The sequence below is a fragment of the Xylocopa sonorina genome, chromosome 11 (genome assembly GCF_050948175.1).
Source record: "Xylocopa sonorina isolate GNS202 chromosome 11, iyXylSono1_principal, whole genome shotgun sequence".
Taxonomy (NCBI): Eukaryota; Metazoa; Arthropoda; class Insecta; order Hymenoptera; family Apidae; genus Xylocopa; species Xylocopa sonorina.
In genome coordinates this window covers 2,210,812-2,233,456 of record NC_135203.1, presented here as the reverse complement: position 1 = coordinate 2,233,456, position 22,645 = coordinate 2,210,812, and the positions used below count along the sequence as shown (strand labels likewise).

Sequence of the window (22,645 nt, the reverse complement as noted above, 5' to 3'; positions counted from 1 at the left end):
AAGCAATATATTTTGAAAGAAAAATGAAACACTCATTTTATGTTATTTTACATCGAAATAAATCTGTATGTGTTCATTTGATAATATATATATCTCAAAATTGTAAAATGTATATATATACTCAATTTCCACATACACTATTAAAAAACGTACGTATATAACATAAATATTTTCGAATTTTGTACCAATTGTAGAATTCGGTTAGCTTCTTTTATTGACGAACATCTGCCGTGTATCCCCTCCAATGATTTTTTTCATTACCAAGAATAATCATATTGTCCTTAAATCTCGCCCTCTCTTTTCGCTTTTCATTTTTCCTCTCACATTTCTTCAATCTTTCTTCGTCTATCTAATATAAGTAACAGTAAAAATTTACATATCTTATTTACTCATACGTATAGTTTATTTTTACTCTTGAATAGGGGAATAATAATAATAATAATAATAATATTATAAGGAAATATTAAATTTTCATTAATACTTACTTTTAATATAATATTTATTATACTCCAGTTTCGTACTTTTTTGTTCAAATGCCTTGTACATATATAATATTTATATAATTTCATTGTTTTTTTCATTGCATGTCTCAATTATTTATTATTTATATCTATAGTGAGTATATATTATTTTGCCTAAAATTATATATTTTATATGATTTTGTAAATAAATACTTATACTAAATACATGATAAACTATATTTAAACATAAGTAGTATAATATATAAATAATTGTATGAATACATGATATATGTATTGATATTTATGGATATTATCATATATTTGCCTTATTGTATTGCTATAAAAATTATTTTTAGCACTTAAAAATATTTAAAAGACATTTAATGTTAACAAATACTTTTAATATTGTGATGCATTTTTGGTAAACAAATTTTTACATGTTGACATTATATCATAAATAAAGACAGACAGACACTATACCATTTTGTTTTCTTTTTGAGATTTCTATAATCTACCATATCCGATATTTCATGATTCTAAGCTTAATTGTGCTATACAGGTATGCTCGTCTTGATTCTCTTCTTCATAAGATATATCAGGATTTGAGCGCATTTCTTCTATCGTACGTTTGATCTGAATTTGCAATTGACCAGCAACTTTCCGTACCGCTACATAATTTTGTTTGGCTTGTGTTATAGATGAAAGTAAACCATTCCATGGAGCAACACTTGTATGAGCAAGATAAAGTTCTTTCCATAACTGGATACTAATCGGTGCAACACTGGGCCAAATAACTCCTGAATTTGGTTCATACAAAGGGTTTAACCATTTCTCTAATATTTCTGGTTGATTTATATATGACCATAAGCTACATGTTCGTTCGGATAATTGAAGTCTAACTCCTTCTGCTTCTGAATCACCTGAAATCATTTTGTATGAATATTTATTTAAAATGTCTTGTAATTATTGAAGGAAAAGTAATACTGTTATGTGAAAAATACCTAAAAACGTTCCATAGTTGGAACAATATGCGTGATTGTACAATTCAATCAACAGTTCTACTGTATATTCGAAGCTAAATTGGAATTGATAATGTAGTTGATACAGACAATCGAGGAATAGAAGAAATGTCGGGGCATGTGTTGAACTTTGTGAATTTGATGGATAATATGGTCCATGTCGTGTACGACTAAAAAATTGATGGCCAGCCTGTATCCATTCGCGTTCAATTAAAGCTTGAAGGCCACGTACTGTTCTGCAGTCAGGATTTAATATTACCTGTGCTAAACTGGTTACCACTAAAGTTGAATCTCTCCCAGTACTTCCTGTTCAAAAACCATAATGTTCTTAGATATTTCTTTACTGATACTGTAATTAATATAACTGCAAATTCTGTATTTAATCAATCTCATTGTATAGGTGTATAGATCATATAATACATACCATGAACTAATACAGCTGCGACTTCCTGATGAAGACACTGAGCAGTTACACAAGCAGCATTTAAAGCACTTTGTACAGCGGATAACCATCCACCATTATCGAGCCTCGAGATCCACTGAGAAGTAGAACACGTTATATCATTACAGGCTTCGATTAGTTTAAAAAAGCTATCTGCTAAATCGTGTGGTCGTGGAATTGTTTTATGTACTTTCCGCCACTGTGGATAAGCAGCATCCATTTCTGTACCACCACCCTTAGCTCTGGCATTTTGAGCTTGATTAATGGATCTTGTATCTATTATATAACTGTTGACAAACTTCTCATTATTAATATCAGTTACATAGAAAAGAAAAAAGAGATCCTATTTACCCACGGGTCCCTGGTCCTAACACTGCATTTAGCAATCTCTCATCTTCTTTACACCTTCTACCATTAGTACCACACATTGGTTGACTGCTTCTTAACAAAATACTCTGTAATATGTTAAATGATTAACAACTTCTTAAACATTATATATACTAATAACGTTGCCTTATTGTTTTATACAATATAAAATTCATACCCCTCCTTCATGCCTATAACATAAAACAGGGAATCTTCCGCCATCTCTAAAATTGGCAGATGAAATTATAACTTTATCTTCTATATGACGTGGTACTATAAGAACAGAAGGATAAGAATTGCAAACTTTGTAATCTCTATTTAAATAACTGATACGCCATTCATCTGCATGTGCAGTCAATAATCTGGACCATTCAGATACCGGAGTAAATGCAGTCCATCCGTCTTCTATCGGTACCATAACATTGTTGGTCACTTGTGGTCTATTAAAAAAGGGATACTGTAAAGTTTGCTCTATGGGAAATAGAAAAAAGAAAAGTAGTGAGAATTAACATTAGACATGTTATAATGAATGAAGTTTTATGTATGTGAAAATAAATTTATATGCTTCACCTTGTGATGTTAACTTCTCTATAGATAGAACAACGTTTGTTAAATCATCTGTTGAATTAATATCTAATTGAAGTATACGAAAATCTTTACATTTTAATATGATACTACCACCTGGATTTGGAGTATTTAATTTTTTTTCTATAAGATCAATATTTCGATACAATAACTAGAAAACATTGAAAGAGAATACAATATACAAAATTATTAAAACTAGCGTAAAAGTTGTTATTCAATCATAAAATAATTTTCTCTGTAATTTATACCCAAAATTCTTGTCCATCGCCTTGCCGAGAAGACCAAAGAAGGTGATGACTACTAATGCACAACGTTCCATCTATGCTTTTATTATTTCCATCACTTTTATCTATTAATGCTACATTGTCAAGTTTTGGAATTAATATTAAGTCTCCAAGTTCCATTATATGTTTCAATTAAACACTGCCGATATTAATTATCAATAATTTAAGAAAGAAGAATGTTATTTGTGTTGACAATTTTATACACATAATTGAGAGCAATAATCTTATGTGATATCATCACCATCAAATTATTATCGTAGAGTAAAAATTATATAAATGCAGGTTTAATTACAGATGTTTAGATTCAGTAAGAAATATTTCACATCTCGACTAGATTTTATAAAAAGTATCTATATTCTACGTGATTACATTAATGTAAGTACTTATGACAGTTTCTTGGACTCTTAACGTTTCGTGCAACATTACCTAACCACAGATCCACAGTCAACCAATGGAAACTAGCGTTATCTAGTGATATCTTTTTCGTGAGTCAGTTAGTGTCGTACAAAGTATAGAAATTAAAAAAATTGTGCCCAAGAGTGTCGCAGTGAGTATCTAGATGACTTTAAATAGCATCGCTGCTTCCTATTTCTTGTAGTAATTCTGTAATAAAACCGATAGAGGGAAGCACGTGGACATATCTTCGTATAACCTACAAATAATGAAAGAACATATTAAATTTTGATAATTATTATTTATTCAGTGTAGTCAAGCGGATATATAATGTGATTAAATATTAAACGGTTTTAAAACATTGTCGGTTTACACTACTGTTAATATATCTTGGAAATACAAAATGCGTTAAGAATGTTTCGATGTTATTAGTCAGAAAATTGACAAATTGACAACACGAATCGAAGTCTCACATCCATGAGAGATTATCGGTTTAGTAATAATCAAAGAACTGTAATGTTATTAAGATTAAGATGAATAATTAACGATTCGCATGCAATTACGTAAAACAAAAAACATTTTATTTTTATCTTCTACATATAAATGTATTGTAAAATGTAATTTTCTAATAAAAAAAGGGCCAAAGGATATTATTTCTATGCGAAATAAATATTGTGTTAAACAAGCAAATAAATAAATAAATAAATATATGTATAATATTTAATAATTAAAAGAATTTTAATAAATGAACATATGCAGATATCTAAATGTAATATAATAAATGTACAATGAAGTTCGTACATATGCCTAGGTATGTAATGGTTTATTTACATATACGTATTATTGATTTGTAATATTGCACAAACGAAAAAAAAGAGAAAAAAGAATCGATGAGTGCTGTTTATAATAAAATAGCCTATGTAATGTATAAAAGTACACGCTTTAAAAATTACATAATTTTTTCTAATTAACTACAGGTATTACCGAACGATGGAGACACTGGTGATAAAAAGCCTGCTACGTTGGAAGGGGAAGGAATGTTCGTGCTTTTGATGCAATGTCTGTTGTGTTAGTAAATGATACGTATGTACGTTCCTCTTATCCATGTTTGGAATTTGTATCGAAAGTGACTTACTTGAATCGTTGAGTATATTTTGGAAGTTAAAAGAGTCATTCAAAATATATTTGTCATCTATATCCTTGTTCTCGTGTACAAATTCTATAAATGGTAATTATTTTGTTTGTGTTTCAGATTATAGTGTGTTGTTTGTGCGTGTGTGTGTGCGTGCGCGCGCGCTTAGTGTGTGGATATAGCTTAAAAAGCCTCTGTAATTTTTTGGAATCACATACATATGATACATATACGTATGTTTCCCATACTATTATTAATCAATGTAATGCAATAATACTGTTGGAACAACATTTGTTGCTCTCTTGCACACTTATAAATTGTTTAGTAAATTAATTACAATGCGTTAGTTGTATGCAATTCATATTATAACGAACATAAAATATACAATGTAAACTCAAATAGAAGGAAAAAAATGTTGTGAATAATCCGCTGTTAATTTTAAGTTACAAAATAAGTAAAATATTCTAATGTGTACATATGTGTGTATACTTAAATTCTGAAAAGGCTTTTGAAAGATTCTTAGTTCATTTTTTCTTAGAACTATTTATTTCGTCTTCAACTTATTTATTAATCATATTTTTATTCCATATTCTAACTTAATATCATTGTTCAGTTGAAGTGAACAGCTGGAACTCATGTAGTTATTTATACTTTCTACTTTAACTAAAAAATATTGTAATTTTTAATATACAAATAATTTTGCACATTTTTAATAGATATTCAATTATGTTTTTCTTACTATCAAATTTAAGGAAACATGCATTCAACCAAGTACATGCAATGAGTCAAAATGACATCAGCAGAGACTCAGAAGAATTTTGTGAATTTGTCACAGCCGGAAAATTCATTAACATCTGAATTAAAAAAAGAAAATGAACAGTTAATAAGTGCTGAGGAAGAACAGAATTCTACTGATACCATTAATAAGAGAAAGTGTAAAATTGCTAATACAAATGTGAAAGATAACATTAAAGATGCACCAGACATTATAAATTGTGATCAAAATAAAAATAAAGATGAGGAGGATGTAATTATTGTAGACAATAAGAAAGAAGTAAAATGTAGTATAAATAAAACAGAATGTATACAGAATGCAGGAAATTCAGAGGTAATTCCTTCTGCTTCTGAGAATGATTTAAAGACGAGTAAGAATGAAAATGTAAGAGAAACTGTAGTTAAAAGTGAAAATAATCTAAAAAGGACAAGACGGAGTTATATGTAAGTGTTTGTATATTATCTAAAAGTCTAAATTTTGTTAGTAACATTAATAGTATATTATTTGTATAAAATAATGGATTAAGAAATTACTTTTCTTTAGTACTCAAGAAGTACCAGATGTACTTTTAGAGGAAACTAGTTCAAGAAGTAAAAGAAAGAAGAAAACTACAAATGATAGATTTTGTTGGCGGTGTCACAAAGAATCTGTAGAAGCGCATTGTAGCGCATGTCCTAGATCATGGCATCGAAAGTGTATAGGAATGCAACAATCAACTATTCAAAATTGGATCTGTGGAGAGTGTGCAGCAATTTTGCGTGCCGAAAATGCAGAAACACGTTCTACAGCTATGGCACAATTATCCATTGATCAGTTATGCTTATTATTGAAACATGTTGTTGCGAGGATCAGAGAACATCCTGGTGTATGTATTAATTTTATATTTGTGCTTTTGTTTGTTTAATATCATTCCAGTAAAATCAAATTGAAGTATTCTGATCATAGTCAGAACCATTTTGGAAACCAGTCGAACTTTCTGAAGCTCCAAATTACTTAGAATATGTGGTAAAACCAATGGATTTGAGTCTTCTGGAATCGAATGTTCGGGCAAAGCTATATGGTAGTACGGACGCATTCATGGCAGATGCTAAATGGATACAACATAATTGTATTGTATTTAATACATGTACGTGTATAGTAAATATGTTATAAATATGTTATTGATCTCTTAACCAATGAAGCAAGTCTCTGAAGACTTTTTTCCTCGTATAAGGAATTAAATTAACAGAAAATTATAAGATTATTTACTGATATAGCATTTAAATTATGCAGGTGGAGGTGTATACACTGATACATCTAAATTAACAAATGCTGCAAAGCAGATTATTAAATTAGCACGTCAGGAGGTATCAGAAATTGAAGCATGCCCCGATTGTTATGCTCATGGTAGAAACTTACCGAGACCGCAGCCAGCGTGGTTTATCGAACCATGTCGTCGACCTCATCCACTTGTATGGGCTAAATTGAAGGGCTTTCCATTTTGGCCAGCAAAAGCTATGCCTCGAATAAATTCTCAAGGGTTTGTAGATGTGCGTTTTTTTGGTGAACACGATCGAGCATGGGTTTCACCACGAGATTTATACTTATACTCGGAAGATCCACCTGTTCCATTACCACGAAAGAGGAAGCTAGATATGGAAGAGTGCGTTAGAGAAATTACTCGCCATTGTCGAAAACTTGAGCTTGTCTTTGGTCAATTTAAATTCGCCCCTCCTAGAGTACAATACAATCCGCATGATCCAATGCAAATAAAACTAATGTTACCAAATTATGATCCTATTCAGTCTAACAACTGTGTACCTGCACAGCTCCTTACATCAAAGAAGGCAACATTTTTCAAAAAACGGTTCAATGCTAAAACAAATTTACAAAGTGATTCAGAGAAAACGGAAAATTCTGACACTGAAAATAAAGTATCAAATGAATTTAACTCAACTGCTAAGCGGATTAAAATTGAAAAGAAATCATTTGAAATAATACAAGAAAGTGATAAAGCTCTTCTAAAAGCCAATTCAGTCGCAGTTACAAGTGGTAATTCAAATGAATCAACGGAAAATCAAAGTAAAGAGTATACACAAATTGATGGAAATGTATCGGTGAACTCCAAGCTGCAGATGGAAGAAGATATGAAACCAAGTACAAGTAAAAGTAATACGAGTAACAAAAATAGTGAAAATAGTAATGCAGTGAAACAGCACGAGGTGAACAAACAAAATAAAGTAATGTCGAAACAAAATAACAAACCTAAAAATGTAGTGAACGCTAATATAAAATCTGTTGGGAATTTATCAAAGCAAAATATAGTAACGTTTCCAAAAAAGAATACGGTAAATGATGTTCCAACATCTAAAAGGGAATGTCTTTTTAAAGCGAATATTAATAAAGAAGATACTAGCCAAAATGCATTAAATTTGCAGAGGAACAATTTTAAAAACACTAAAAGCACGTTAAAAGTTTATAAACCAAAAACCAGAATAGTCGATAAAATGAAAGCTGAAAAAGCTTTAAACTCTATCACAACTGAACAAACTAAAAAAACAAATATGATAGAATCAACAATTTCAGCTAAACAACAGGACAATTCAATATCATTGAAAGATAATTCTGAAAACTGTAGAAATAATAATTTAATATCAGCTGTTTTAATGCCTACCCATAAGATGCCAGTCGATATCGATACCGATGCCAGTACTGGTGCCGATGCCGGTGCCGGTGTCGGTGCTGATACTGATACTGATGCCGATGCCGATGCCGATGCTGATGCCGATGCCGATGCTGATGCCGATGCCGATGCTGATGCCGACACTGATGCCAACACTGATGCCAATGTCAATGTCAATATCAATGTCGATGCCAATGCCGATGCCGATATCGATGTTAATACCAATGTCAACGTCGATGCTAATGTTGATGGTGATGCTGATGTAGATACTGATATCGATGCCGATACCGATACTAATGCCGATGCCAGTGCCAGTGTCGATGTCTCTCCCGAGCCCGATCCCGATCCGGATCCCGATCTTAATGCCGATACTGATGCAGATGGAGATGTAAATGCTGATACTAGTGTTGATGCTGGTGTCGATGTCGATGCCGATACCGATGTCGAGGCCGGTGCCGGTACCGGTGCTGCTACCAATGATGATGCCGACGCCGATGCAAATGTAGATACAAATGCAGATGCAGATGCCGATGGTGATGGTGATGGTGATGGTGACGGTGACGGTGATGGTGACGGTGATGGTGACGGTGATGGTGACGGTGACGGTGATGGTGATGGTGATGGTGATGGTGATGCCGATGCCGAATCCGATGCCGATGCCGATGCCAACACTGATGCCGATGCCGATGCCAACACCGATGCTGATGCTGATGTTGATGCCGATGCCGATGCCGATGCTGATGCTGATGTTGATGTTGATGCCGATGGTGATGCCGATGCTGATGCCGATGACGATGACGATGACGATGGCGTTGCTAATGCTGATGACGATAGTAGTGTTAATATTCATAAAAAAAATGTTAAAGATCAATCCCTAACGCTACTTTTTGTTGTAAACGATGATACACGTAATGCGGTAAAAAAATCAACCGATGATTTAATTGTCAAGAATGAAAAAAGAAACGACGTGTCTGTTGAAATTAAACCGAGCTTAAAGGACTCGTCACAGGCATTGCATCAACAGACAAAAGAAAGCAAGGCCAGAAAATCATTTTCTAATAAAAATCGTAATTGTTTGCAACATGCTCCGCGTTCGTCAATGAATACACTGTCCAGTTCAATAGACTCTATTATTAATATACCTGTTAATAAAGCTGAAAATTATGTCGAATATCAAATGATACCACCAGAAGCAGGACCTGTTAGTGCTCGTTTGTATTATGGTGCTCAAGATTTAGCCAGAAAAATGGCTAAACTAATGGAAGAAGCATACAAAGAAGCTGCGCAGGAGAATGAAAATGGTAAAAGTGGTACTGTATCCGAAAATCATCAGGCAACAGTTCATTTCTTAAGATTACAAATAGAACGTATGAGGTGGCAACATGAACAGCAATTAGCCGAGTTGAAACACAATACTGGTATACTACATATAATTATATTTTTATATATATCCGATTATGAAGGAAGAGAAAAATTGTTTATATATACATTTTGTAATTATTTTTCGTTTCAGACAGGATATTACGAGAAGTGAAAACAAGTTTTGAAGCTGAACGATTACGTGCTATCGAAGAAACACGTAGAGAAGTCGAAGAAGAGAAGCTAAGATGTATCGAAGAAATCAAACGCAAACAGTGGTGTGCAATGTGTGGCAGAGAAGCATTATTTTATTGTTGTTGGAATACTGCATATTGTGATTATCCTTGTCAGCAATCACATTGGCCAATGCATATGAGAACTTGCGCGCAGAAACCGTCATTCACTACTATTGTTACCAATTCCTCTACAAATTCAAATCTACAGCAGGTGATGCCCAGACTTATGATAAATACACAGCATGCAACGTCAAGCATGTGGAGGGCCTAGAGCACATTGGTGTAGATCTCTGAAACTGAAACTATAAGTTTAATAAATTATAGATAATTATTCTCTAAGTTTTTTAACAATATCCTCGTGTGTCTTATTCCATGGCTAATCGCGATTTATGTTTTTACATAAGTGTTATTGTTACAGCGTTAGAACAAAATAGTACTTTATACATCAATTTTTTTGTATTGTAAAAATGCAAATAAAACAAAATAAAGAATGTGTACTTCTGGAATAATACCTGCTGCAACAATTACTTTATATAAAAACAACCAATATTATTTTATGTATATTAGTTGATTATATACCGTATTTTTAACTTACACTGAATATGCTTTTGGACCCTTCATGCTATCTTGGTTTCATCGTTGGTTACATCAATACTTTAAGCAATAGGAAAATTTACAATTATGTTTTTATTGAACTTAATTTTTAATCATAAAAGCACAAAGTTACAATAAATTTCTCTATATTTTTCAGAACCATTACATCAAAGTAAAGAATCCTGCTGATAGGATATATGAATTATCTCATGCTAAACTTAACAAGATATCTACATCTCTGTTACTGTCTTGCTCTAAGACCGAAGAAAATACATCTTAATGTGTACATAGGTATATATGGACTATTGGAAATGTTTTTAATATTGAAAAAATAAAAATATCAATTTAATTCGATGTCTTGTATTTAACGAGCGTATGCGATGTGTAATTTAACAGAGTGAAAAAAAGAGAAAAAGAAAAATCGAAAAACTAGAGAATAAATATTAAAAAGAAACATACATTATAAATTGAAATTTATAAATGAGTATTATGTCTGTCTAAAATGTAATCATTTTTTTAATGACCTAATGTGAAAGAAACATTTATTAGGTTCTATGTAGCTATCACTATACACATTTATAGTATTAAGTACATATTATTGTTATAATTTATGTTCATTTTGTGTAAAAAATTTTATCATTTTGTACAAAAAGAAATCCATTATCCCTGTCATTTAAATAACCATAAGCATACTAGAATTCTTATCCCTTAATAATATTGGAATCAAAGTATCTGTATTTTTTAATAGTGTTCAACTTAAATAATTTAATACTTTCCTAGGAAATTACGGAATGCATCGAAATTAATACACTCAATATGTATTATCCTATTTGAAGAAACAAATTGATTTTTATGCGTACTCTATACCATCATCTTTCAAAAAGCTATTCATCAAAGTAGTTTTCTCTTTTCCATGAAGGTTTTATGTGTAACATGTTTTATATCAACGAATTAAAAAATGATTTGAATAATTATTTTGCTTATTATAAAGGTGTTAAACATACGCAAAGAATGTACTAGATATTTATTATTATTCGTTTTATTTTCTTGTTGTGGTTACATGATTATTTAGCTTTTTTACTTTTAATTTTTCTCATATAAAATTCAAGTTCTTTTCCTTCAAGTATATAACCATCAGCTCGCCCGCACTGTCCAGGCCTACTTGCTATACACGCTGAAATTTAAATTGGTATTTAACAATCTTGTTGTCAAATATTCTTTGTTTTCAAACATTGTTATATACTATTATAATCTATTGTTATTTTTGTCAGTCAAAGATTGAATATATTAAATAATAACATGATACATTAATGCAATTAATGAAAATCTAAATTATTAATGTCAAAAGTAAAATTACAATACACACAGATACAATAGATTAGGATAGTACGTTATGCAAGATGAAAAGTGAATATATATTAAATTTTGCTTACCAAGTACACGACCTGTGGCAAATTGTTCTTCTAAAGCAGGTTCAACTTTGGCAAATCGTTGTCTTGCTTTATACTTTGCTTCTGCCTTTTTTGAACGTTTTTTGTTTAAAACTTCTTCCTCAGCTTCGGTCTATAGATATTTATTTATTCATTAGTTACTGTTAGTCTGTTGATTGAATTTTTTAATTATCTATTAATAATCATGATTAATAAAATACCTAAAACTTACCAATTTAGCGCCTCGTTTACGACCCAGTGGTAAAACATAATGACCTTCATACCATTGTCTGAAAGGTGTTGCATCAATGGTCACAATTGCATTCTTTACAAGAGTCTTAGTTCTCACCAATTCATTATTTGATGCATTATAAACAACATCGATAATACGTGTTTTTCTTGTAGTACATTCCGAGCCCCACGAAAAGTTTCCTGTATCCAAACGAAGAGCTCTATATTTTTTGTTCCCACCTCTTGTACGAACCTGGTTTAAATAACAAATAATCTAGAATGATTATGTGCGTTTTGTAATAACCAAATATTAGATGGTATTTAATAGCATTCAGTACGCTGTGAGATATAAGTCAACACAACTGTTCAGAGTAGGTAAAGGTGGTCATCATTTCATATTGAAATACTAATTTTTTACAAAAGATCAGTTCTTCTTTCTATCAAGTAGTATCAGATATGTGTATACATAACATTATATGTATATAATTAAAGTTTATATGTTCAAACAAGCAATCTGTAAGATACATCAGTAGGAGCAGTAATTATGACCTCACCAACAGAAAAGCATGATGTAAATATCTGAGGAAAACTAATGACACTCGCTATAATCACACTCCTTTTGATGGCTGCATCATGCATTTATACTAGGGTCATAATTACAGTTTCTGTTTATATAACAAATAATAAAAACACATTATTAGACATTGACATTATTGGACAATTGAGATAACAATTCTCATTTACTGCGATTTATTTTCATTAGAAATTTTAATAATACCGTGTGAACACGTCGAGCTCCAAGTTTTGTATTTGCAGCTGGACGTCCCAATTCGAATTTCCTCTTCTTACGGATAGGTTTCCGTTTTCCACCAGTTGCTCGCCTTTTATGCCAATGATCGCGAGAAATACCTGCAATCGATGAATATTCTCGTTTATAGGCGTGTATTTATCAACGTGCACTTTTCTATGCTGTCGTACAAAGACAACAGTTTCATCTGTGTTTCATCTACAACTTATACTGTACATTTGAAATAAAAGAAAACGCTTCAAATTTATAATAAATAATAACAATCGATAAATTGAAGGATAATCGAAAAAGATAATGAAACAGACTATGAAGAAAATGTTAAAGTAATGGGAACGCAGAAGATGCCAATATATGATACATTTTTAAGTCTTTCGGTTGTGCTCATCGAAGTAATATATATTCGAGCAGAAGAAGCTAATGTATTTATAAAATGCCAATATCTATTCAGTAATAATCCTTAACTCAAAAACGCTGATTTAAAGCGATAAAAGGAAAAGCTACATCGACTCAAATATCTTACCCATCGTGTCTCGATGAAAAAGAACCTTAAACCTATCTGATATTAGTTGAACTTCGTTATGCTTCCGGTGTTGTCCAAAAAATCCAACAGCGCCATCTTATAATGACCACACAAACTATGCAGTAATACCTAAATGACAAAACTAGCATTATTTATTTTAAAGCATGTTTTGTATTCCATATTAATTAATAACTAATACAACTTTAATTGCATCCAAACAAATTTTGTTAACACACGCTCATTTTATTTCGATAATACTATAAATATTTCATATAGATAAGCATATAAAATTCTACTAATGAAAATAATACAATAAAAAAGGTGTGATCACTATTTACGTCTTTGACAATTATCTTTCTAAGCAGATGTATGGAAATGATTGTCTAATTAGAAATAATAACACTAGTTTGAGCTGTTTTCTATTGAACAATCATCGACTTATGCGAGTTAGTAAATCCCCTCTCTCGGTCTCGCGGGAGATGTTTTGAAAAAAGCATCATCTATAATTCGAAGATACAGTAATTTGATTTAGGGTTTAACAAAATTTTTGCAATTCTAACATTGATAATAATATTAGTGCAATAACAGTACTAATATGAGTATAATATTACATAAAGAATATGCATGTATTATTGAAAAATTGTATTAGAAAAGAACCGCTTTTATCACAGTAGAAAGTTATATATTTTTAAATTTTTTATTAAAATCAATATTAAAAATTAATATTCTAAGTATCTTTTTATACACGAAATATTTAATATTTAGGAAATCTGTTTTTAATGTTATGAGAAACAGTCGTATATATTTTAAGCAGAATTTTTTAAAGCAACGTTTACATTTAGTCGAATACAGCAGACTATACGAATATTTCTTACGATACCATACTCGTATTAATATCACTTTGGCATTAGAATGTTTAACAACGCTGAAAGTCGAAAAAAATGTATTCGATTCGAAGTAAAAAGTTGGGAAATGTTATAAATTAATTTTCGAATAACTATGCGCGCGTCGTTGGAATCTAGACACAGCAATTTGAGTGTAGATGCGAATACCGTTTTTCGTAACGTTGCTTGGGAATTAGGAGTGGGGTTGACAGGTACCGTGAACACCGGTGTATGTATTTACATTATGGTTGCTTCTCGTGCTACCATTGTTTATGTTTGCTTATAGCAATCATCGCAGAATATTCAATATGGTGTCCGTCGGTCGAAGGGGTACGTCGAGATTCAGTGTTTCGAGATAAAATTATCGGTAACAAGTCATTTTGATAGTTGTAATTATGAAAATTCGATTGAAAACTTGGTGGGATATTTGAAAGCACTTCAATGCCACAGCAGTACAGTGTGTAGAAACTGTTATCTTCGAAATTCGTCATTCAAATCCTTACCGTGCTTTGAGAAGAGAAATTCGGATATTTCAAAAATAGAGAAATTGAAAGGAGAAAAGGGAAAATATGGAAAAAGTTAAAACGGAGAGTCTTGCGGATGGGAACGAGTCCGAGGCTGAGCAAAATAACGTTGAAGGGAAGAATGAAAACTCCTTGACAGATATTGCCACTTTAAACATTAAATCTCGACTTAGCCTGAAAACAACTGAAATATATGGTGAACCACACACGAATGGGATATCTCGAGTCAATGGTATTTATAATTCACCCCAGAGAATTACCAATATGTCTTCTAATCTTCCGCTACCTGAAGTTACGGAATCTAGTCATTTAAGTCAACACGGTAGGAGAAATTCATCTTGAATTAATTTTTTTTAATGACTGCTCATTCGAAATCAAAGCCTATAAATAATCAATTGTGTTCTTACAAATTTTTATATACGTATGTATATATATACATGTATTTAGGTACAGCATTATCATTGGAAACATTATCGTTAGAAAGTAGAGACAACATCCAATATGTCAGTTATACGAGTGAATTACAAATGCCTGACATTATGAAGTTAATACAAAAGGATCTAAGTGAACCATATTCAATTTACACATATAGATATTTCATTTATAACTGGCCAAGATTATGCTTTCTGGTATGTAAAACTATTAAATTTTTAAACTATTATATTTATTGAAATGATTCTGGTAAACAAAGATATATTTACTTTTTGTTATCTACCTTCTTATGGTTCCTTTTTTTTAATCCATTCACTGCCAACTATGAGATATTGTAGTAAGCGTATGTACTAAAACTGCTATCCACAAGATATGTTGTACTTTGTGCTACAAGCTTAGATTGATTGCAATTGGTTACAGAATAAGTTTATAACCGTTTGAGTCAGAAATAATTAGACAAGATGACTTGTAGATGCCATTTCAGTATTATATCTGTAACTTAATATTATTAGATTTTGTGAAATTATATGTTTCCTGTAAAATAAAGTCTTGGCACTTAAGGCAAATGAATGAATGGGTTAAGAAGCTTTTAACATTGTATTAGAAATAATAAAGGAATAAAAGAAACTGTTAGCCAACTTTGGCTGGATTCTTTTGTCTTGCAGGGGTAGAATTTACAGTATACTCTTGCTTTTTGTTTATCAAGGCAATGCACGGTGAGGAATGTGTTGGTGCCATTGTCTGTAAGCTGGACATTCACAGGAAGGTTATAAAACGTGGGTACATTGCAATGTTAGCAGTTGATGTGAAATATAGAAAACGAAAGATTGGGTCAAATTTGGTAAGGAGAGCCATTCAAGCAATGGTGGAAGATAATGCGGATGAAGTAGTTTTGGAAACAGAGATTACTAATCGACCAGCACTACGTTTGTATGAAAATCTTGGCTTTGTGCGAGATAAGCGATTATTTCGTTATTATTTAAATGGTGTAGATGCTCTTCGATTAAAGCTATGGCTTAGATGAAATTGATCTACATCAATAAATGATCGTTTTGATAAACTCTGAATCTGATTGAGATCTAATTGAGATCTAATTAAGTTTAACAACGCGCGAGAAAGATATCGCGTCAATAACGTTCAATAAAATGTCCGGAAATACACAACGTTAATGTCAGAGAGACTACTATCTACTATATGCGCACAATAAAATTTTGCAGTGGCATGAAAAACAGTATATTGAATCGCATAGCACATTCCTTTGTTCTACGCTTAATTATGTTTATCTGTTATTCAATTCTGTATTACGATACATTTGATTGCATTATATAGGTATGTCAAATAGTATATCACTCAAAGGAAACTAGTAAAACTTATAAATTGATATTTATTGTTACTAATTTTATTGTTAATAATTTTAGTGTTGATTCTCTTTCGCATTAACGTTTGTTGTAACAGAATATAATTGTAGTTTGAAAATGAAAATGAGAGAAGAAATTGATAATGCGGACAAATATGGAAAATGCAAAATGTATTTTGAAAATATTTAACATATTCTTTGGTGCTTATCATACTTTGTAGTATCAAGTACCAAATCTGGCACAATATGTTAATAAAATATTTGCAAATTTATGATGAAATCATTCGAATAAATTTTCGAGGGACGACTCGTTCATGAATGAGTTGAGTGTAAATTTTCAAAAGTTGGCTGAATGTTACTGCTGATCATGATAAAATTTTAACTATATATTGTCATATTGTATACTTATTTTAACGAACATTATTTTCAAATAACCACATGTGCCGTATTTGTTTTAATTAAATCGAATATAGTATCCTTTTACGATATATATGTTATATCGATTTGATGTACAGTAAAATGTTACATATTGATTTCATTACATAAACACATACACACGTGTATGTGCGCACATCTTTCTCATAAGAAAAATATTTATAATTGAACATTTTTAAATACAAAATGTATTAACCTGTGTATACATGTACATAGCGTACATTGATGTGTATGCTTACAAAGGTAGAAAATGAGGGGGAAAACTACAATTTTTCAAATTGAAACATTTCGAAGAACGATTACTGACGCATTAAGATTAACGCAGGGCAAGATTCATTACTGTTTACTCAACGTATTATATCTTTGTATAAAATACATGCGAGGTACAGATCATAATATAATTATTATTGAAAGAAAGTGTAAAAATGTTAATAAAAAAAGTATCTAAATGTTTTTATAGTTGACTATTATTTCCTAAATTTTATGTAAACAAATTTTTAACATACGTTTGAATAAAGAAAAAAGGGGGAGAGGAAACAAATTTAGAATCTCAATAAATTACAGTTTGATCCTAAATTTTCCTTTAGAACTGTAGGAAGAGTGACTCCATATCTATGGGTTCATATTGGACTTTTATTTTGCAATCAAAGACTGCCAATATATTCTATGAGCAGCAGATTGATCTCAGAAATTGAATAGATTTTGTCAGCATAATACTTTTGCAAATATCGCTGATAAGTTATAGGACTAACCAATTACCTAATACATTTATAAGACTGTGCTATATTATTACATATATATATATGTGTTAGAATATTTCATATAATGAATACTTTAGCAAGGGAAACAGAGCACTGTCACTCCTGTAGTACCGATCCTGGCATTCTGGTGGATTTTTTGGAGCAGTAAATCCATTAATTTTAGCTACGAGTCGTTACTGCTAATTAACTAATGGTTTCTCCTTAGTCTTATATATTATAAGAATTTGAAGAAATCTTTTTTCTTAATTAGTAGAATTAATTAAAGTACATGTTTTCAGAAGAGAAGAGAAAAAAAAAAGAAAATAATGTATTGCATTATTTATTTTGTATCATTCTATTATTATTATTATTACTAATATTATTATTATTATTATTATTATCATCATCATTATTGTTGTTGTTGTTGTTGTTATTATTAATATTCTTTTTTTGCAAATTGTTATACATTCTAGTGTACATCTTCTCTTTTTAGATTTTATAACAGCAGAAGTATGATATATTGTAAGTCTATTATTAAAACAAATTGTTTAGTTATAATTTAATTATTTATCAATTCATTGCGCGGTGGAATTTATGGAATGAAAAATGACCTTATATAATGTTATAAATTTAGATGAAGTTGCTTCTTTTATTGAATAATGGTTCAACGTGTTTATTTTATCTGATTCTTAATCGTTTTATTCATTTAAATTAATACTTATATAATTGCAGTGTGAACAAATTCTAGTAATAATTTAATTTACTTACTTAATTAAATATAAAAAATAAGTTTATTGTCTAACCTCAAGCTACTTGTTTAAACGAAACGAGTGCGTGGACTGAATTTTAAAATTGGCGCTTCACCATCACCATCGCTACCACACCACGACCAATATCTACTGTGGAATAACGATAAGTATACACTTACAGTTTACAGCGTCAGTTGCAATGGATTTACGCGAAATGTTTTCTATTTGAAATCAGCTCGTACATGATAACTAAGTTTATTTTTCATTGTAATGTCGAAAGCAAAGGTGTCCGCAGAATGGAAGAAACGCGTGAAATCAGAATATATGCGTTTGCGACAGGTGAAACGATACAAACGGGCAGATGAGGTGAAAATAGCTTGGAATCAAAATCGGAAGGTTATGTCTGGTTAGCATCCCTTTTTTAGCTACACAATTCTAGTTAAGACGAGATTCTTTTCGTGACCCCCGTTACTTTTTAGAACTTCTAATGACCGAACAGAAACGGTGGGCAGATGGGAAAGCAATGTGGCTTGCTATGCAAGACATACCGCCGCATGTATCTTGTATGAAAAAAGCAGAAGTTACTAGTTCTGACGGTGATGCACAAACTTGCCCTGTTAAAATCATAAATGCAGTGACTCCTATACCGACTATGTATACTTGGGCTCCGATACAACAGAATTTTATGGTTGAAGATGAGACTGTGCTGCACAATATACCCTACATGGGAGATGAAATTTTAGATCAGGACGGCACATTTATAGAGGAACTAATTAAAAATTATGATGGGAAAGTATGTATGGCTACAATTAAAAAGATAAAGATCAATTTCAATATTTCACGCGACAACCTAACAGCTAAAGAGTTAAGTCCACTCAATTGATTGTAGGTGCACGGAGATAGGGAATCTGGTTTTATGGACGATTCAATTTTTGTGGATCTTGTAAATGCTTTGGTACAATATGAGAAGGAGGACAAGGAACGTGAACAAACAAAAAAAGGAAAAGAAAGAGACGATGATAAAGATAGGAAAGATAGCAGTATTAAAGCAGAAATGAAAACTGAAAAGTTATTGGAAGAGATTAAAACTGATAAGAATCCATTTCCATCTATGCATATATTTAATGCAAGTAGTATATACAGAATCATTTTATTCTTATGTGGAGGCACTTCTAACATTTATAATGTCTTTATGTTAACTCTTTAGGCAATATCTAGTATGTTTCCTGACAAAGGTAGGCCAGAAGAATTGAGGGAGAAGTATATAGAATTAACAGAAAAGTCAGATCCGAATATCCTACCACCAGAATGTACACCAAATATTGATGGAGTAAATGCAAAGAGTGTACCTAGGGAACAGACAATGCATTCTTTCCATACTTTATTTTGCAGAAGATGCTTCAAATATGACTGCTTCCTTCATCGTGAGTATAATAATAGTGCATAAAAATTTCGCTATTCCCAAAGTGCTTACATCACTTTATTTATTACTATTAATATACCGACAATGAAATACAAGTTATGATTACTATGTAGAACTATACACCATGCTGTATCTCTGTTTTTAATTGACTTTCTGATAATTACAATTATTTATGATTCTTGATTTATTGTAGCAGCCAGGGGAGTGTCGCCGCCAGGTAAAGAACAATATTGCATACAAACGATCAATACTTGAACGAACGCTTCTTTTTTTTTTTTCTTTAGCATGGAGACGCCGTCAAGGACACATCGGCATTCATATTTTGTTCGTCGATCGACGCTAAATATGTCTACATATTAAATTTTATATAATACTCCATACGTGATTACTTTTATCTAGGAATAGCATTGTGCTGAATTTGTATTGTTACTTGTAGGTCTGCAAGTTTGTCATCCAGGACCGAATTTGCAAAAACGAAAAGGACCCGATCTGAAACCTTTTTCTGAACCATGCGGAACAGAATGTTACATGCATTTGGTAAAAAACAGATGTATCGATAGTGATATTTTCAACAGAGCGTATACCATACTAACTACGAATAATTTTGTTGTCTAGGAAGGAATGAAGGAAAAACTTGCTGCGCAAGCAGCTGATATAAAAGACGAAGAAAGTGATGAAAAACGTGGAGGGCCCAGGAAAGTACGGAAACAGGCAAGTGTAGATTCCGGAAATGAAGCAAGTAGCGAAGATAGCAATGACAGCAATAAATATAGTCAGGGTAGTGGTTATCAAGGTAATAACAATTAGTCAATTAATTTTTTTTATCAGAGGAAAAACGCTCGCACTTTCACATTTGTATGCGTATGCACAAAAGGGTCGAAATTTTATTAATAGATTTGTATGGTATTCGCGTATCAGATTTTAAACAAAACGTGAACAAAGAAACGAAATCTGAAGAATCAATGGAAGATCAAGCACAGCCAGAAAATCAAGCACCATTCACGCTCTTGGGGCTTGATAAACGTGTAAAAACAGAAAGTGAACTTTCATGGACAGGTTCAGAACAAAGTTTATTTCGAGCTCTTCATAAAGCTTTCCCTGGGAATCCCTGCGCATTGGCGCAAATAATGCTGACTAAAACTTGTCAGGAAGTGTATCAGTTTGCACAAAAGGAAGCATCAGATATTCCAGCAGTCGAAAATTTAAAGGATTTCACACCACCGCGAAAGAAAAAAAAGAAGCACCGTCTTTGGTCGATGCATTGTAGAAAAATACAGTTGAAGAAGGATTCTGGTAAATATTTTAAAATATGTATTTTTTTGTTAACTCACACACATTACCTCTTGAGTTTTTTTCGTTTCAAGGTGCCAATCACGTGCATAATTTTGCACCATGCGATCATCCAGGAAGACAGTGCGACAATTCATGTCCATGTATCCAAGCTCAGAATTTCTGTGAGAAATTTTGTCAGTGTAGTAGCGAATGTCAAAATCGTTTTCCAGGATGTAGATGTAAAGCTCAGTGTAACACAAAACAGTGCCCCTGTTATTTAGCTGTAAGGGAATGTGATCCAGATTTGTGTCAAACATGCGGTGCTGATCAATTCCATATTACTAAAATATCTTGTAAAAACGTTAGCGTTCAACGCGGTCTCCGTATGTAATAATTTTATATTTTAAAATGACAATCTCTTGATGTCAAAACGTGATGTTAACTTTAATTACGATTAAATGATACTAAACTTTCAGATAAACATCTTTTGATGGCACCGTCTGACGTAGCTGGATGGGGAATATTCCTCAAGGAATCCGCAGCTAAAAACGAATTTATATCAGAATATTGTGGTGAAATTATAAGTCAAGATGAAGCTGACAGACGGGGCAAAGTGTACGATAAATACATGTGTAGTTTCCTTTTTAATCTTAATAATGGTAAATCTTCTTGCAATTTTTGTATGATGCGTAAAAAATAGTTAAGTCTCTATTGAAGTTAAACTTTTAACTTTTAGACTTTGTCGTGGATGCTACACGAAAAGGAAACAAAATAAGATTCGCCAATCATTCAATAAATCCTAATTGTTACGCGAAGGTAATGATGGTAAACGGCGATCATAGAATAGGCATTTTTGCAAAAAGAGCTATTCAGCCTGGCGAGGAATTATTTTTTGACTACAGGTAAAGTTGTTGATTTTTCGTATTTACTGTACGTTATAGTTACTTTCTTTTCTCCCCTTTTACAGATACGGACCAACAGAACAATTAAAATTCGTAGGTATTGAACGTGAGATGGAATTCTTATAACGAGAAACAGGATTCACTGCACAATGTTATATATAAGAATGAAAGAATGGCGCAGGGAGTGAGAGAAGGAAGGATGGGGAGATAGAGAAAGAAAAAGAGAGAAAGTGAGAGAAAGATTGAGAAAATTGATGAATAACTGAATGAAGATGAAATATGAGGAAAATTAACACATATCGAATATTTATCATTTTGGGTGCCTGACATAAATTCATTGAATCACTTTTACATTTTCCGTTACAGAAAAAAAATTACAACCAATAAACTTGTCTATTAAGACAGTGAAATATTTTTATTTCTTAGTATAATGTCAATTAATAAAATATATTTTTAAATGTAAACGTTAATGTTTTTTTTTGTACGCTACGTTTATGGACCTGAGTGTTTTTTAATTTGTTTAAAAATGTTAAAATGAAAAGTGATATATAATAAAGTGCTGTTTTGTAAGGAAAAATTGGTTTCTCGAGAATAAAATTTGCATTTGAAACAAAGAATAATAAAAACAAA

At 31.6% G+C, this 22,645-nt stretch overlaps 5 protein-coding genes and 1 long non-coding RNA gene across 12 annotated transcripts; 4 read left to right on the top strand and 2 right to left on the bottom strand.

Moving 5' to 3' along the window:
• Positions 1-825: 825 nt before the first annotated feature.
• On the bottom strand, positions 826-4,583 carry LOC143428942 (myotubularin-related protein 9). 5 transcript variants are annotated; one of them, XM_076904232.1, is made up of 8 exons: positions 3,541-3,595; positions 3,122-3,222; positions 2,859-3,024; positions 2,467-2,759; positions 2,274-2,377; positions 1,905-2,209; positions 1,463-1,786; positions 826-1,381 (listed from the first exon to the last, which is right to left on the bottom strand). In XM_076904232.1, the coding sequence occupies exons 1-8, from the start codon at positions 3,578-3,580 to the stop codon at positions 990-992; spliced, it is 1,725 nt and encodes a 574-aa protein (XP_076760347.1). In that variant the 5' UTR covers positions 3,581-3,595; the 3' UTR covers positions 826-989. The 5 variants fall into 5 exon arrangements, with proteins under 5 accessions (XP_076760347.1, XP_076760349.1, XP_076760351.1 ...); XM_076904234.1 differs by lacking the exon at positions 3,541-3,595 and having other exon boundaries at positions 1,905-2,019; positions 2,113-2,209; positions 3,122-3,425; XM_076904236.1 differs by lacking the exons at positions 2,859-3,024; positions 3,541-3,595 and adding an exon at positions 4,535-4,583 and having other exon boundaries at positions 2,467-2,728.
• Positions 4,572-10,660, top strand: Zmynd8 (Zinc finger MYND-type containing 8). The gene is made up of 8 exons (XM_076904244.1): positions 4,572-4,778; positions 5,435-5,900; positions 6,001-6,322; positions 6,403-6,583; positions 6,730-8,142; positions 8,953-9,537; positions 9,633-9,925; positions 10,466-10,660. Exons 2-8 carry the CDS (start codon positions 5,473-5,475, stop codon positions 10,586-10,588), a joined length of 3,345 nt encoding a protein of 1,114 aa, XP_076760359.1. The 5' UTR covers positions 4,572-4,778; positions 5,435-5,472; the 3' UTR covers positions 10,589-10,660.
• Positions 10,661-11,322: 662 nt separating this feature from the next.
• On the bottom strand, positions 11,323-13,407 carry Rps8 (ribosomal protein S8). Its single transcript, XM_076904243.1, has 5 exons — positions 13,298-13,407; positions 12,748-12,878; positions 11,971-12,222; positions 11,742-11,871; positions 11,323-11,482 (listed from the first exon to the last, which is right to left on the bottom strand). Exons 1-5 carry the CDS (start codon positions 13,299-13,301, stop codon positions 11,373-11,375), a joined length of 627 nt encoding a protein of 208 aa, XP_076760358.1. The 5' UTR covers positions 13,302-13,407; the 3' UTR covers positions 11,323-11,372.
• Positions 13,408-14,253: 846 nt separating this feature from the next.
• Positions 14,254-14,659, top strand: LOC143428948 (uncharacterized). The gene is made up of 2 exons (XR_013102489.1): positions 14,254-14,393; positions 14,468-14,659. It is a non-coding gene; the product is annotated as an uncharacterized LOC143428948 (long non-coding RNA).
• Positions 14,596-16,774, top strand: LOC143428945 (N-alpha-acetyltransferase 30). 2 transcript variants are annotated; one of them, XM_076904242.1, is made up of 3 exons: positions 14,596-15,027; positions 15,159-15,334; positions 15,844-16,774. In XM_076904242.1, the coding sequence occupies exons 1-3, from the start codon at positions 14,751-14,753 to the stop codon at positions 16,159-16,161; spliced, it is 771 nt and encodes a 256-aa protein (XP_076760357.1). In that variant the 5' UTR covers positions 14,596-14,750; the 3' UTR covers positions 16,162-16,774. The 2 variants fall into 2 exon arrangements, with proteins under 2 accessions (XP_076760357.1, XP_076760356.1); XM_076904241.1 differs by having other exon boundaries at positions 15,153-15,334.
• Positions 16,775-18,595: 1,821 nt separating this feature from the next.
• E(z) (histone-lysine N-methyltransferase E(z)) lies at positions 18,596-22,479 on the top strand. Of its 2 annotated transcripts, XM_076903870.1 has the most exons (12): positions 18,596-18,824; positions 18,898-19,211; positions 19,308-19,544; positions 19,626-19,842; positions 20,035-20,058; positions 20,278-20,378; positions 20,457-20,634; positions 20,760-21,134; positions 21,206-21,496; positions 21,590-21,772; positions 21,850-22,015; positions 22,081-22,479. In XM_076903870.1, exons 1-12 carry the CDS (start codon positions 18,689-18,691, stop codon positions 22,139-22,141), a joined length of 2,283 nt encoding a protein of 760 aa, XP_076759985.1. In that variant the 5' UTR covers positions 18,596-18,688; the 3' UTR covers positions 22,142-22,479. The 2 variants fall into 2 exon arrangements, with proteins under 2 accessions (XP_076759985.1, XP_076759986.1); XM_076903871.1 differs by lacking the exon at positions 20,035-20,058.
• The last annotated feature ends 166 nt before the right edge of the window (positions 22,480-22,645 follow it).

Coding starts and splice junctions, on each gene's coding strand:
- LOC143428945 (XM_076904241.1), top strand. CDS start 14,751: ATGGAAAAAGTTAAAACGGAGAGTCTTGCGGATGGGAACGAGTCCGAG. Junction 15,028..15,152: donor TAGTCATTTAAGTCAACACG/GTAGGAGAAATT, acceptor ACATGTATTTAG/GTACAGCATTATCATTGGAA. Junction 15,335..15,843: donor GGCCAAGATTATGCTTTCTG/GTATGTAAAACT, acceptor TTGTTTATCAAG/GCAATGCACGGTGAGGAATG.
- LOC143428942 (XM_076904231.1), bottom strand. CDS start 3,277: ATGGAACTTGGAGACTTAATATTAATTCCAAAACTTGACAATGTAGCA. Junction 3,025..3,121: donor GCGATGGACAAGAATTTTGG/GTATAAATTACA, acceptor AATGTTTTCTAG/TTATTGTATCGAAATATTGA. Junction 1,382..1,462: donor CAACTATGGAACGTTTTTAG/GTATTTTTCACA, acceptor AAATGATTTCAG/GTGATTCAGAAGCAGAAGGA.
- Zmynd8 (XM_076904244.1), top strand. CDS start 5,473: ATGACATCAGCAGAGACTCAGAAGAATTTTGTGAATTTGTCACAGCCG. Junction 5,901..6,000: donor AGGACAAGACGGAGTTATAT/GTAAGTGTTTGT, acceptor ACTTTTCTTTAG/TACTCAAGAAGTACCAGATG. Junction 6,584..6,729: donor TTGTATTGTATTTAATACAT/GTACGTGTATAG, acceptor TAAATTATGCAG/GTGGAGGTGTATACACTGAT.
- Rps8 (XM_076904243.1), bottom strand. Junction 11,872..11,970: donor GTAAACGAGGCGCTAAATTG/GTAAGTTTTAGG, acceptor AAATATCTATAG/ACCGAAGCTGAGGAAGAAGT. Junction 11,483..11,741: donor TGCCACAGGTCGTGTACTTG/GTAAGCAAAATT, acceptor TTTAAATTTCAG/CGTGTATAGCAAGTAGGCCT.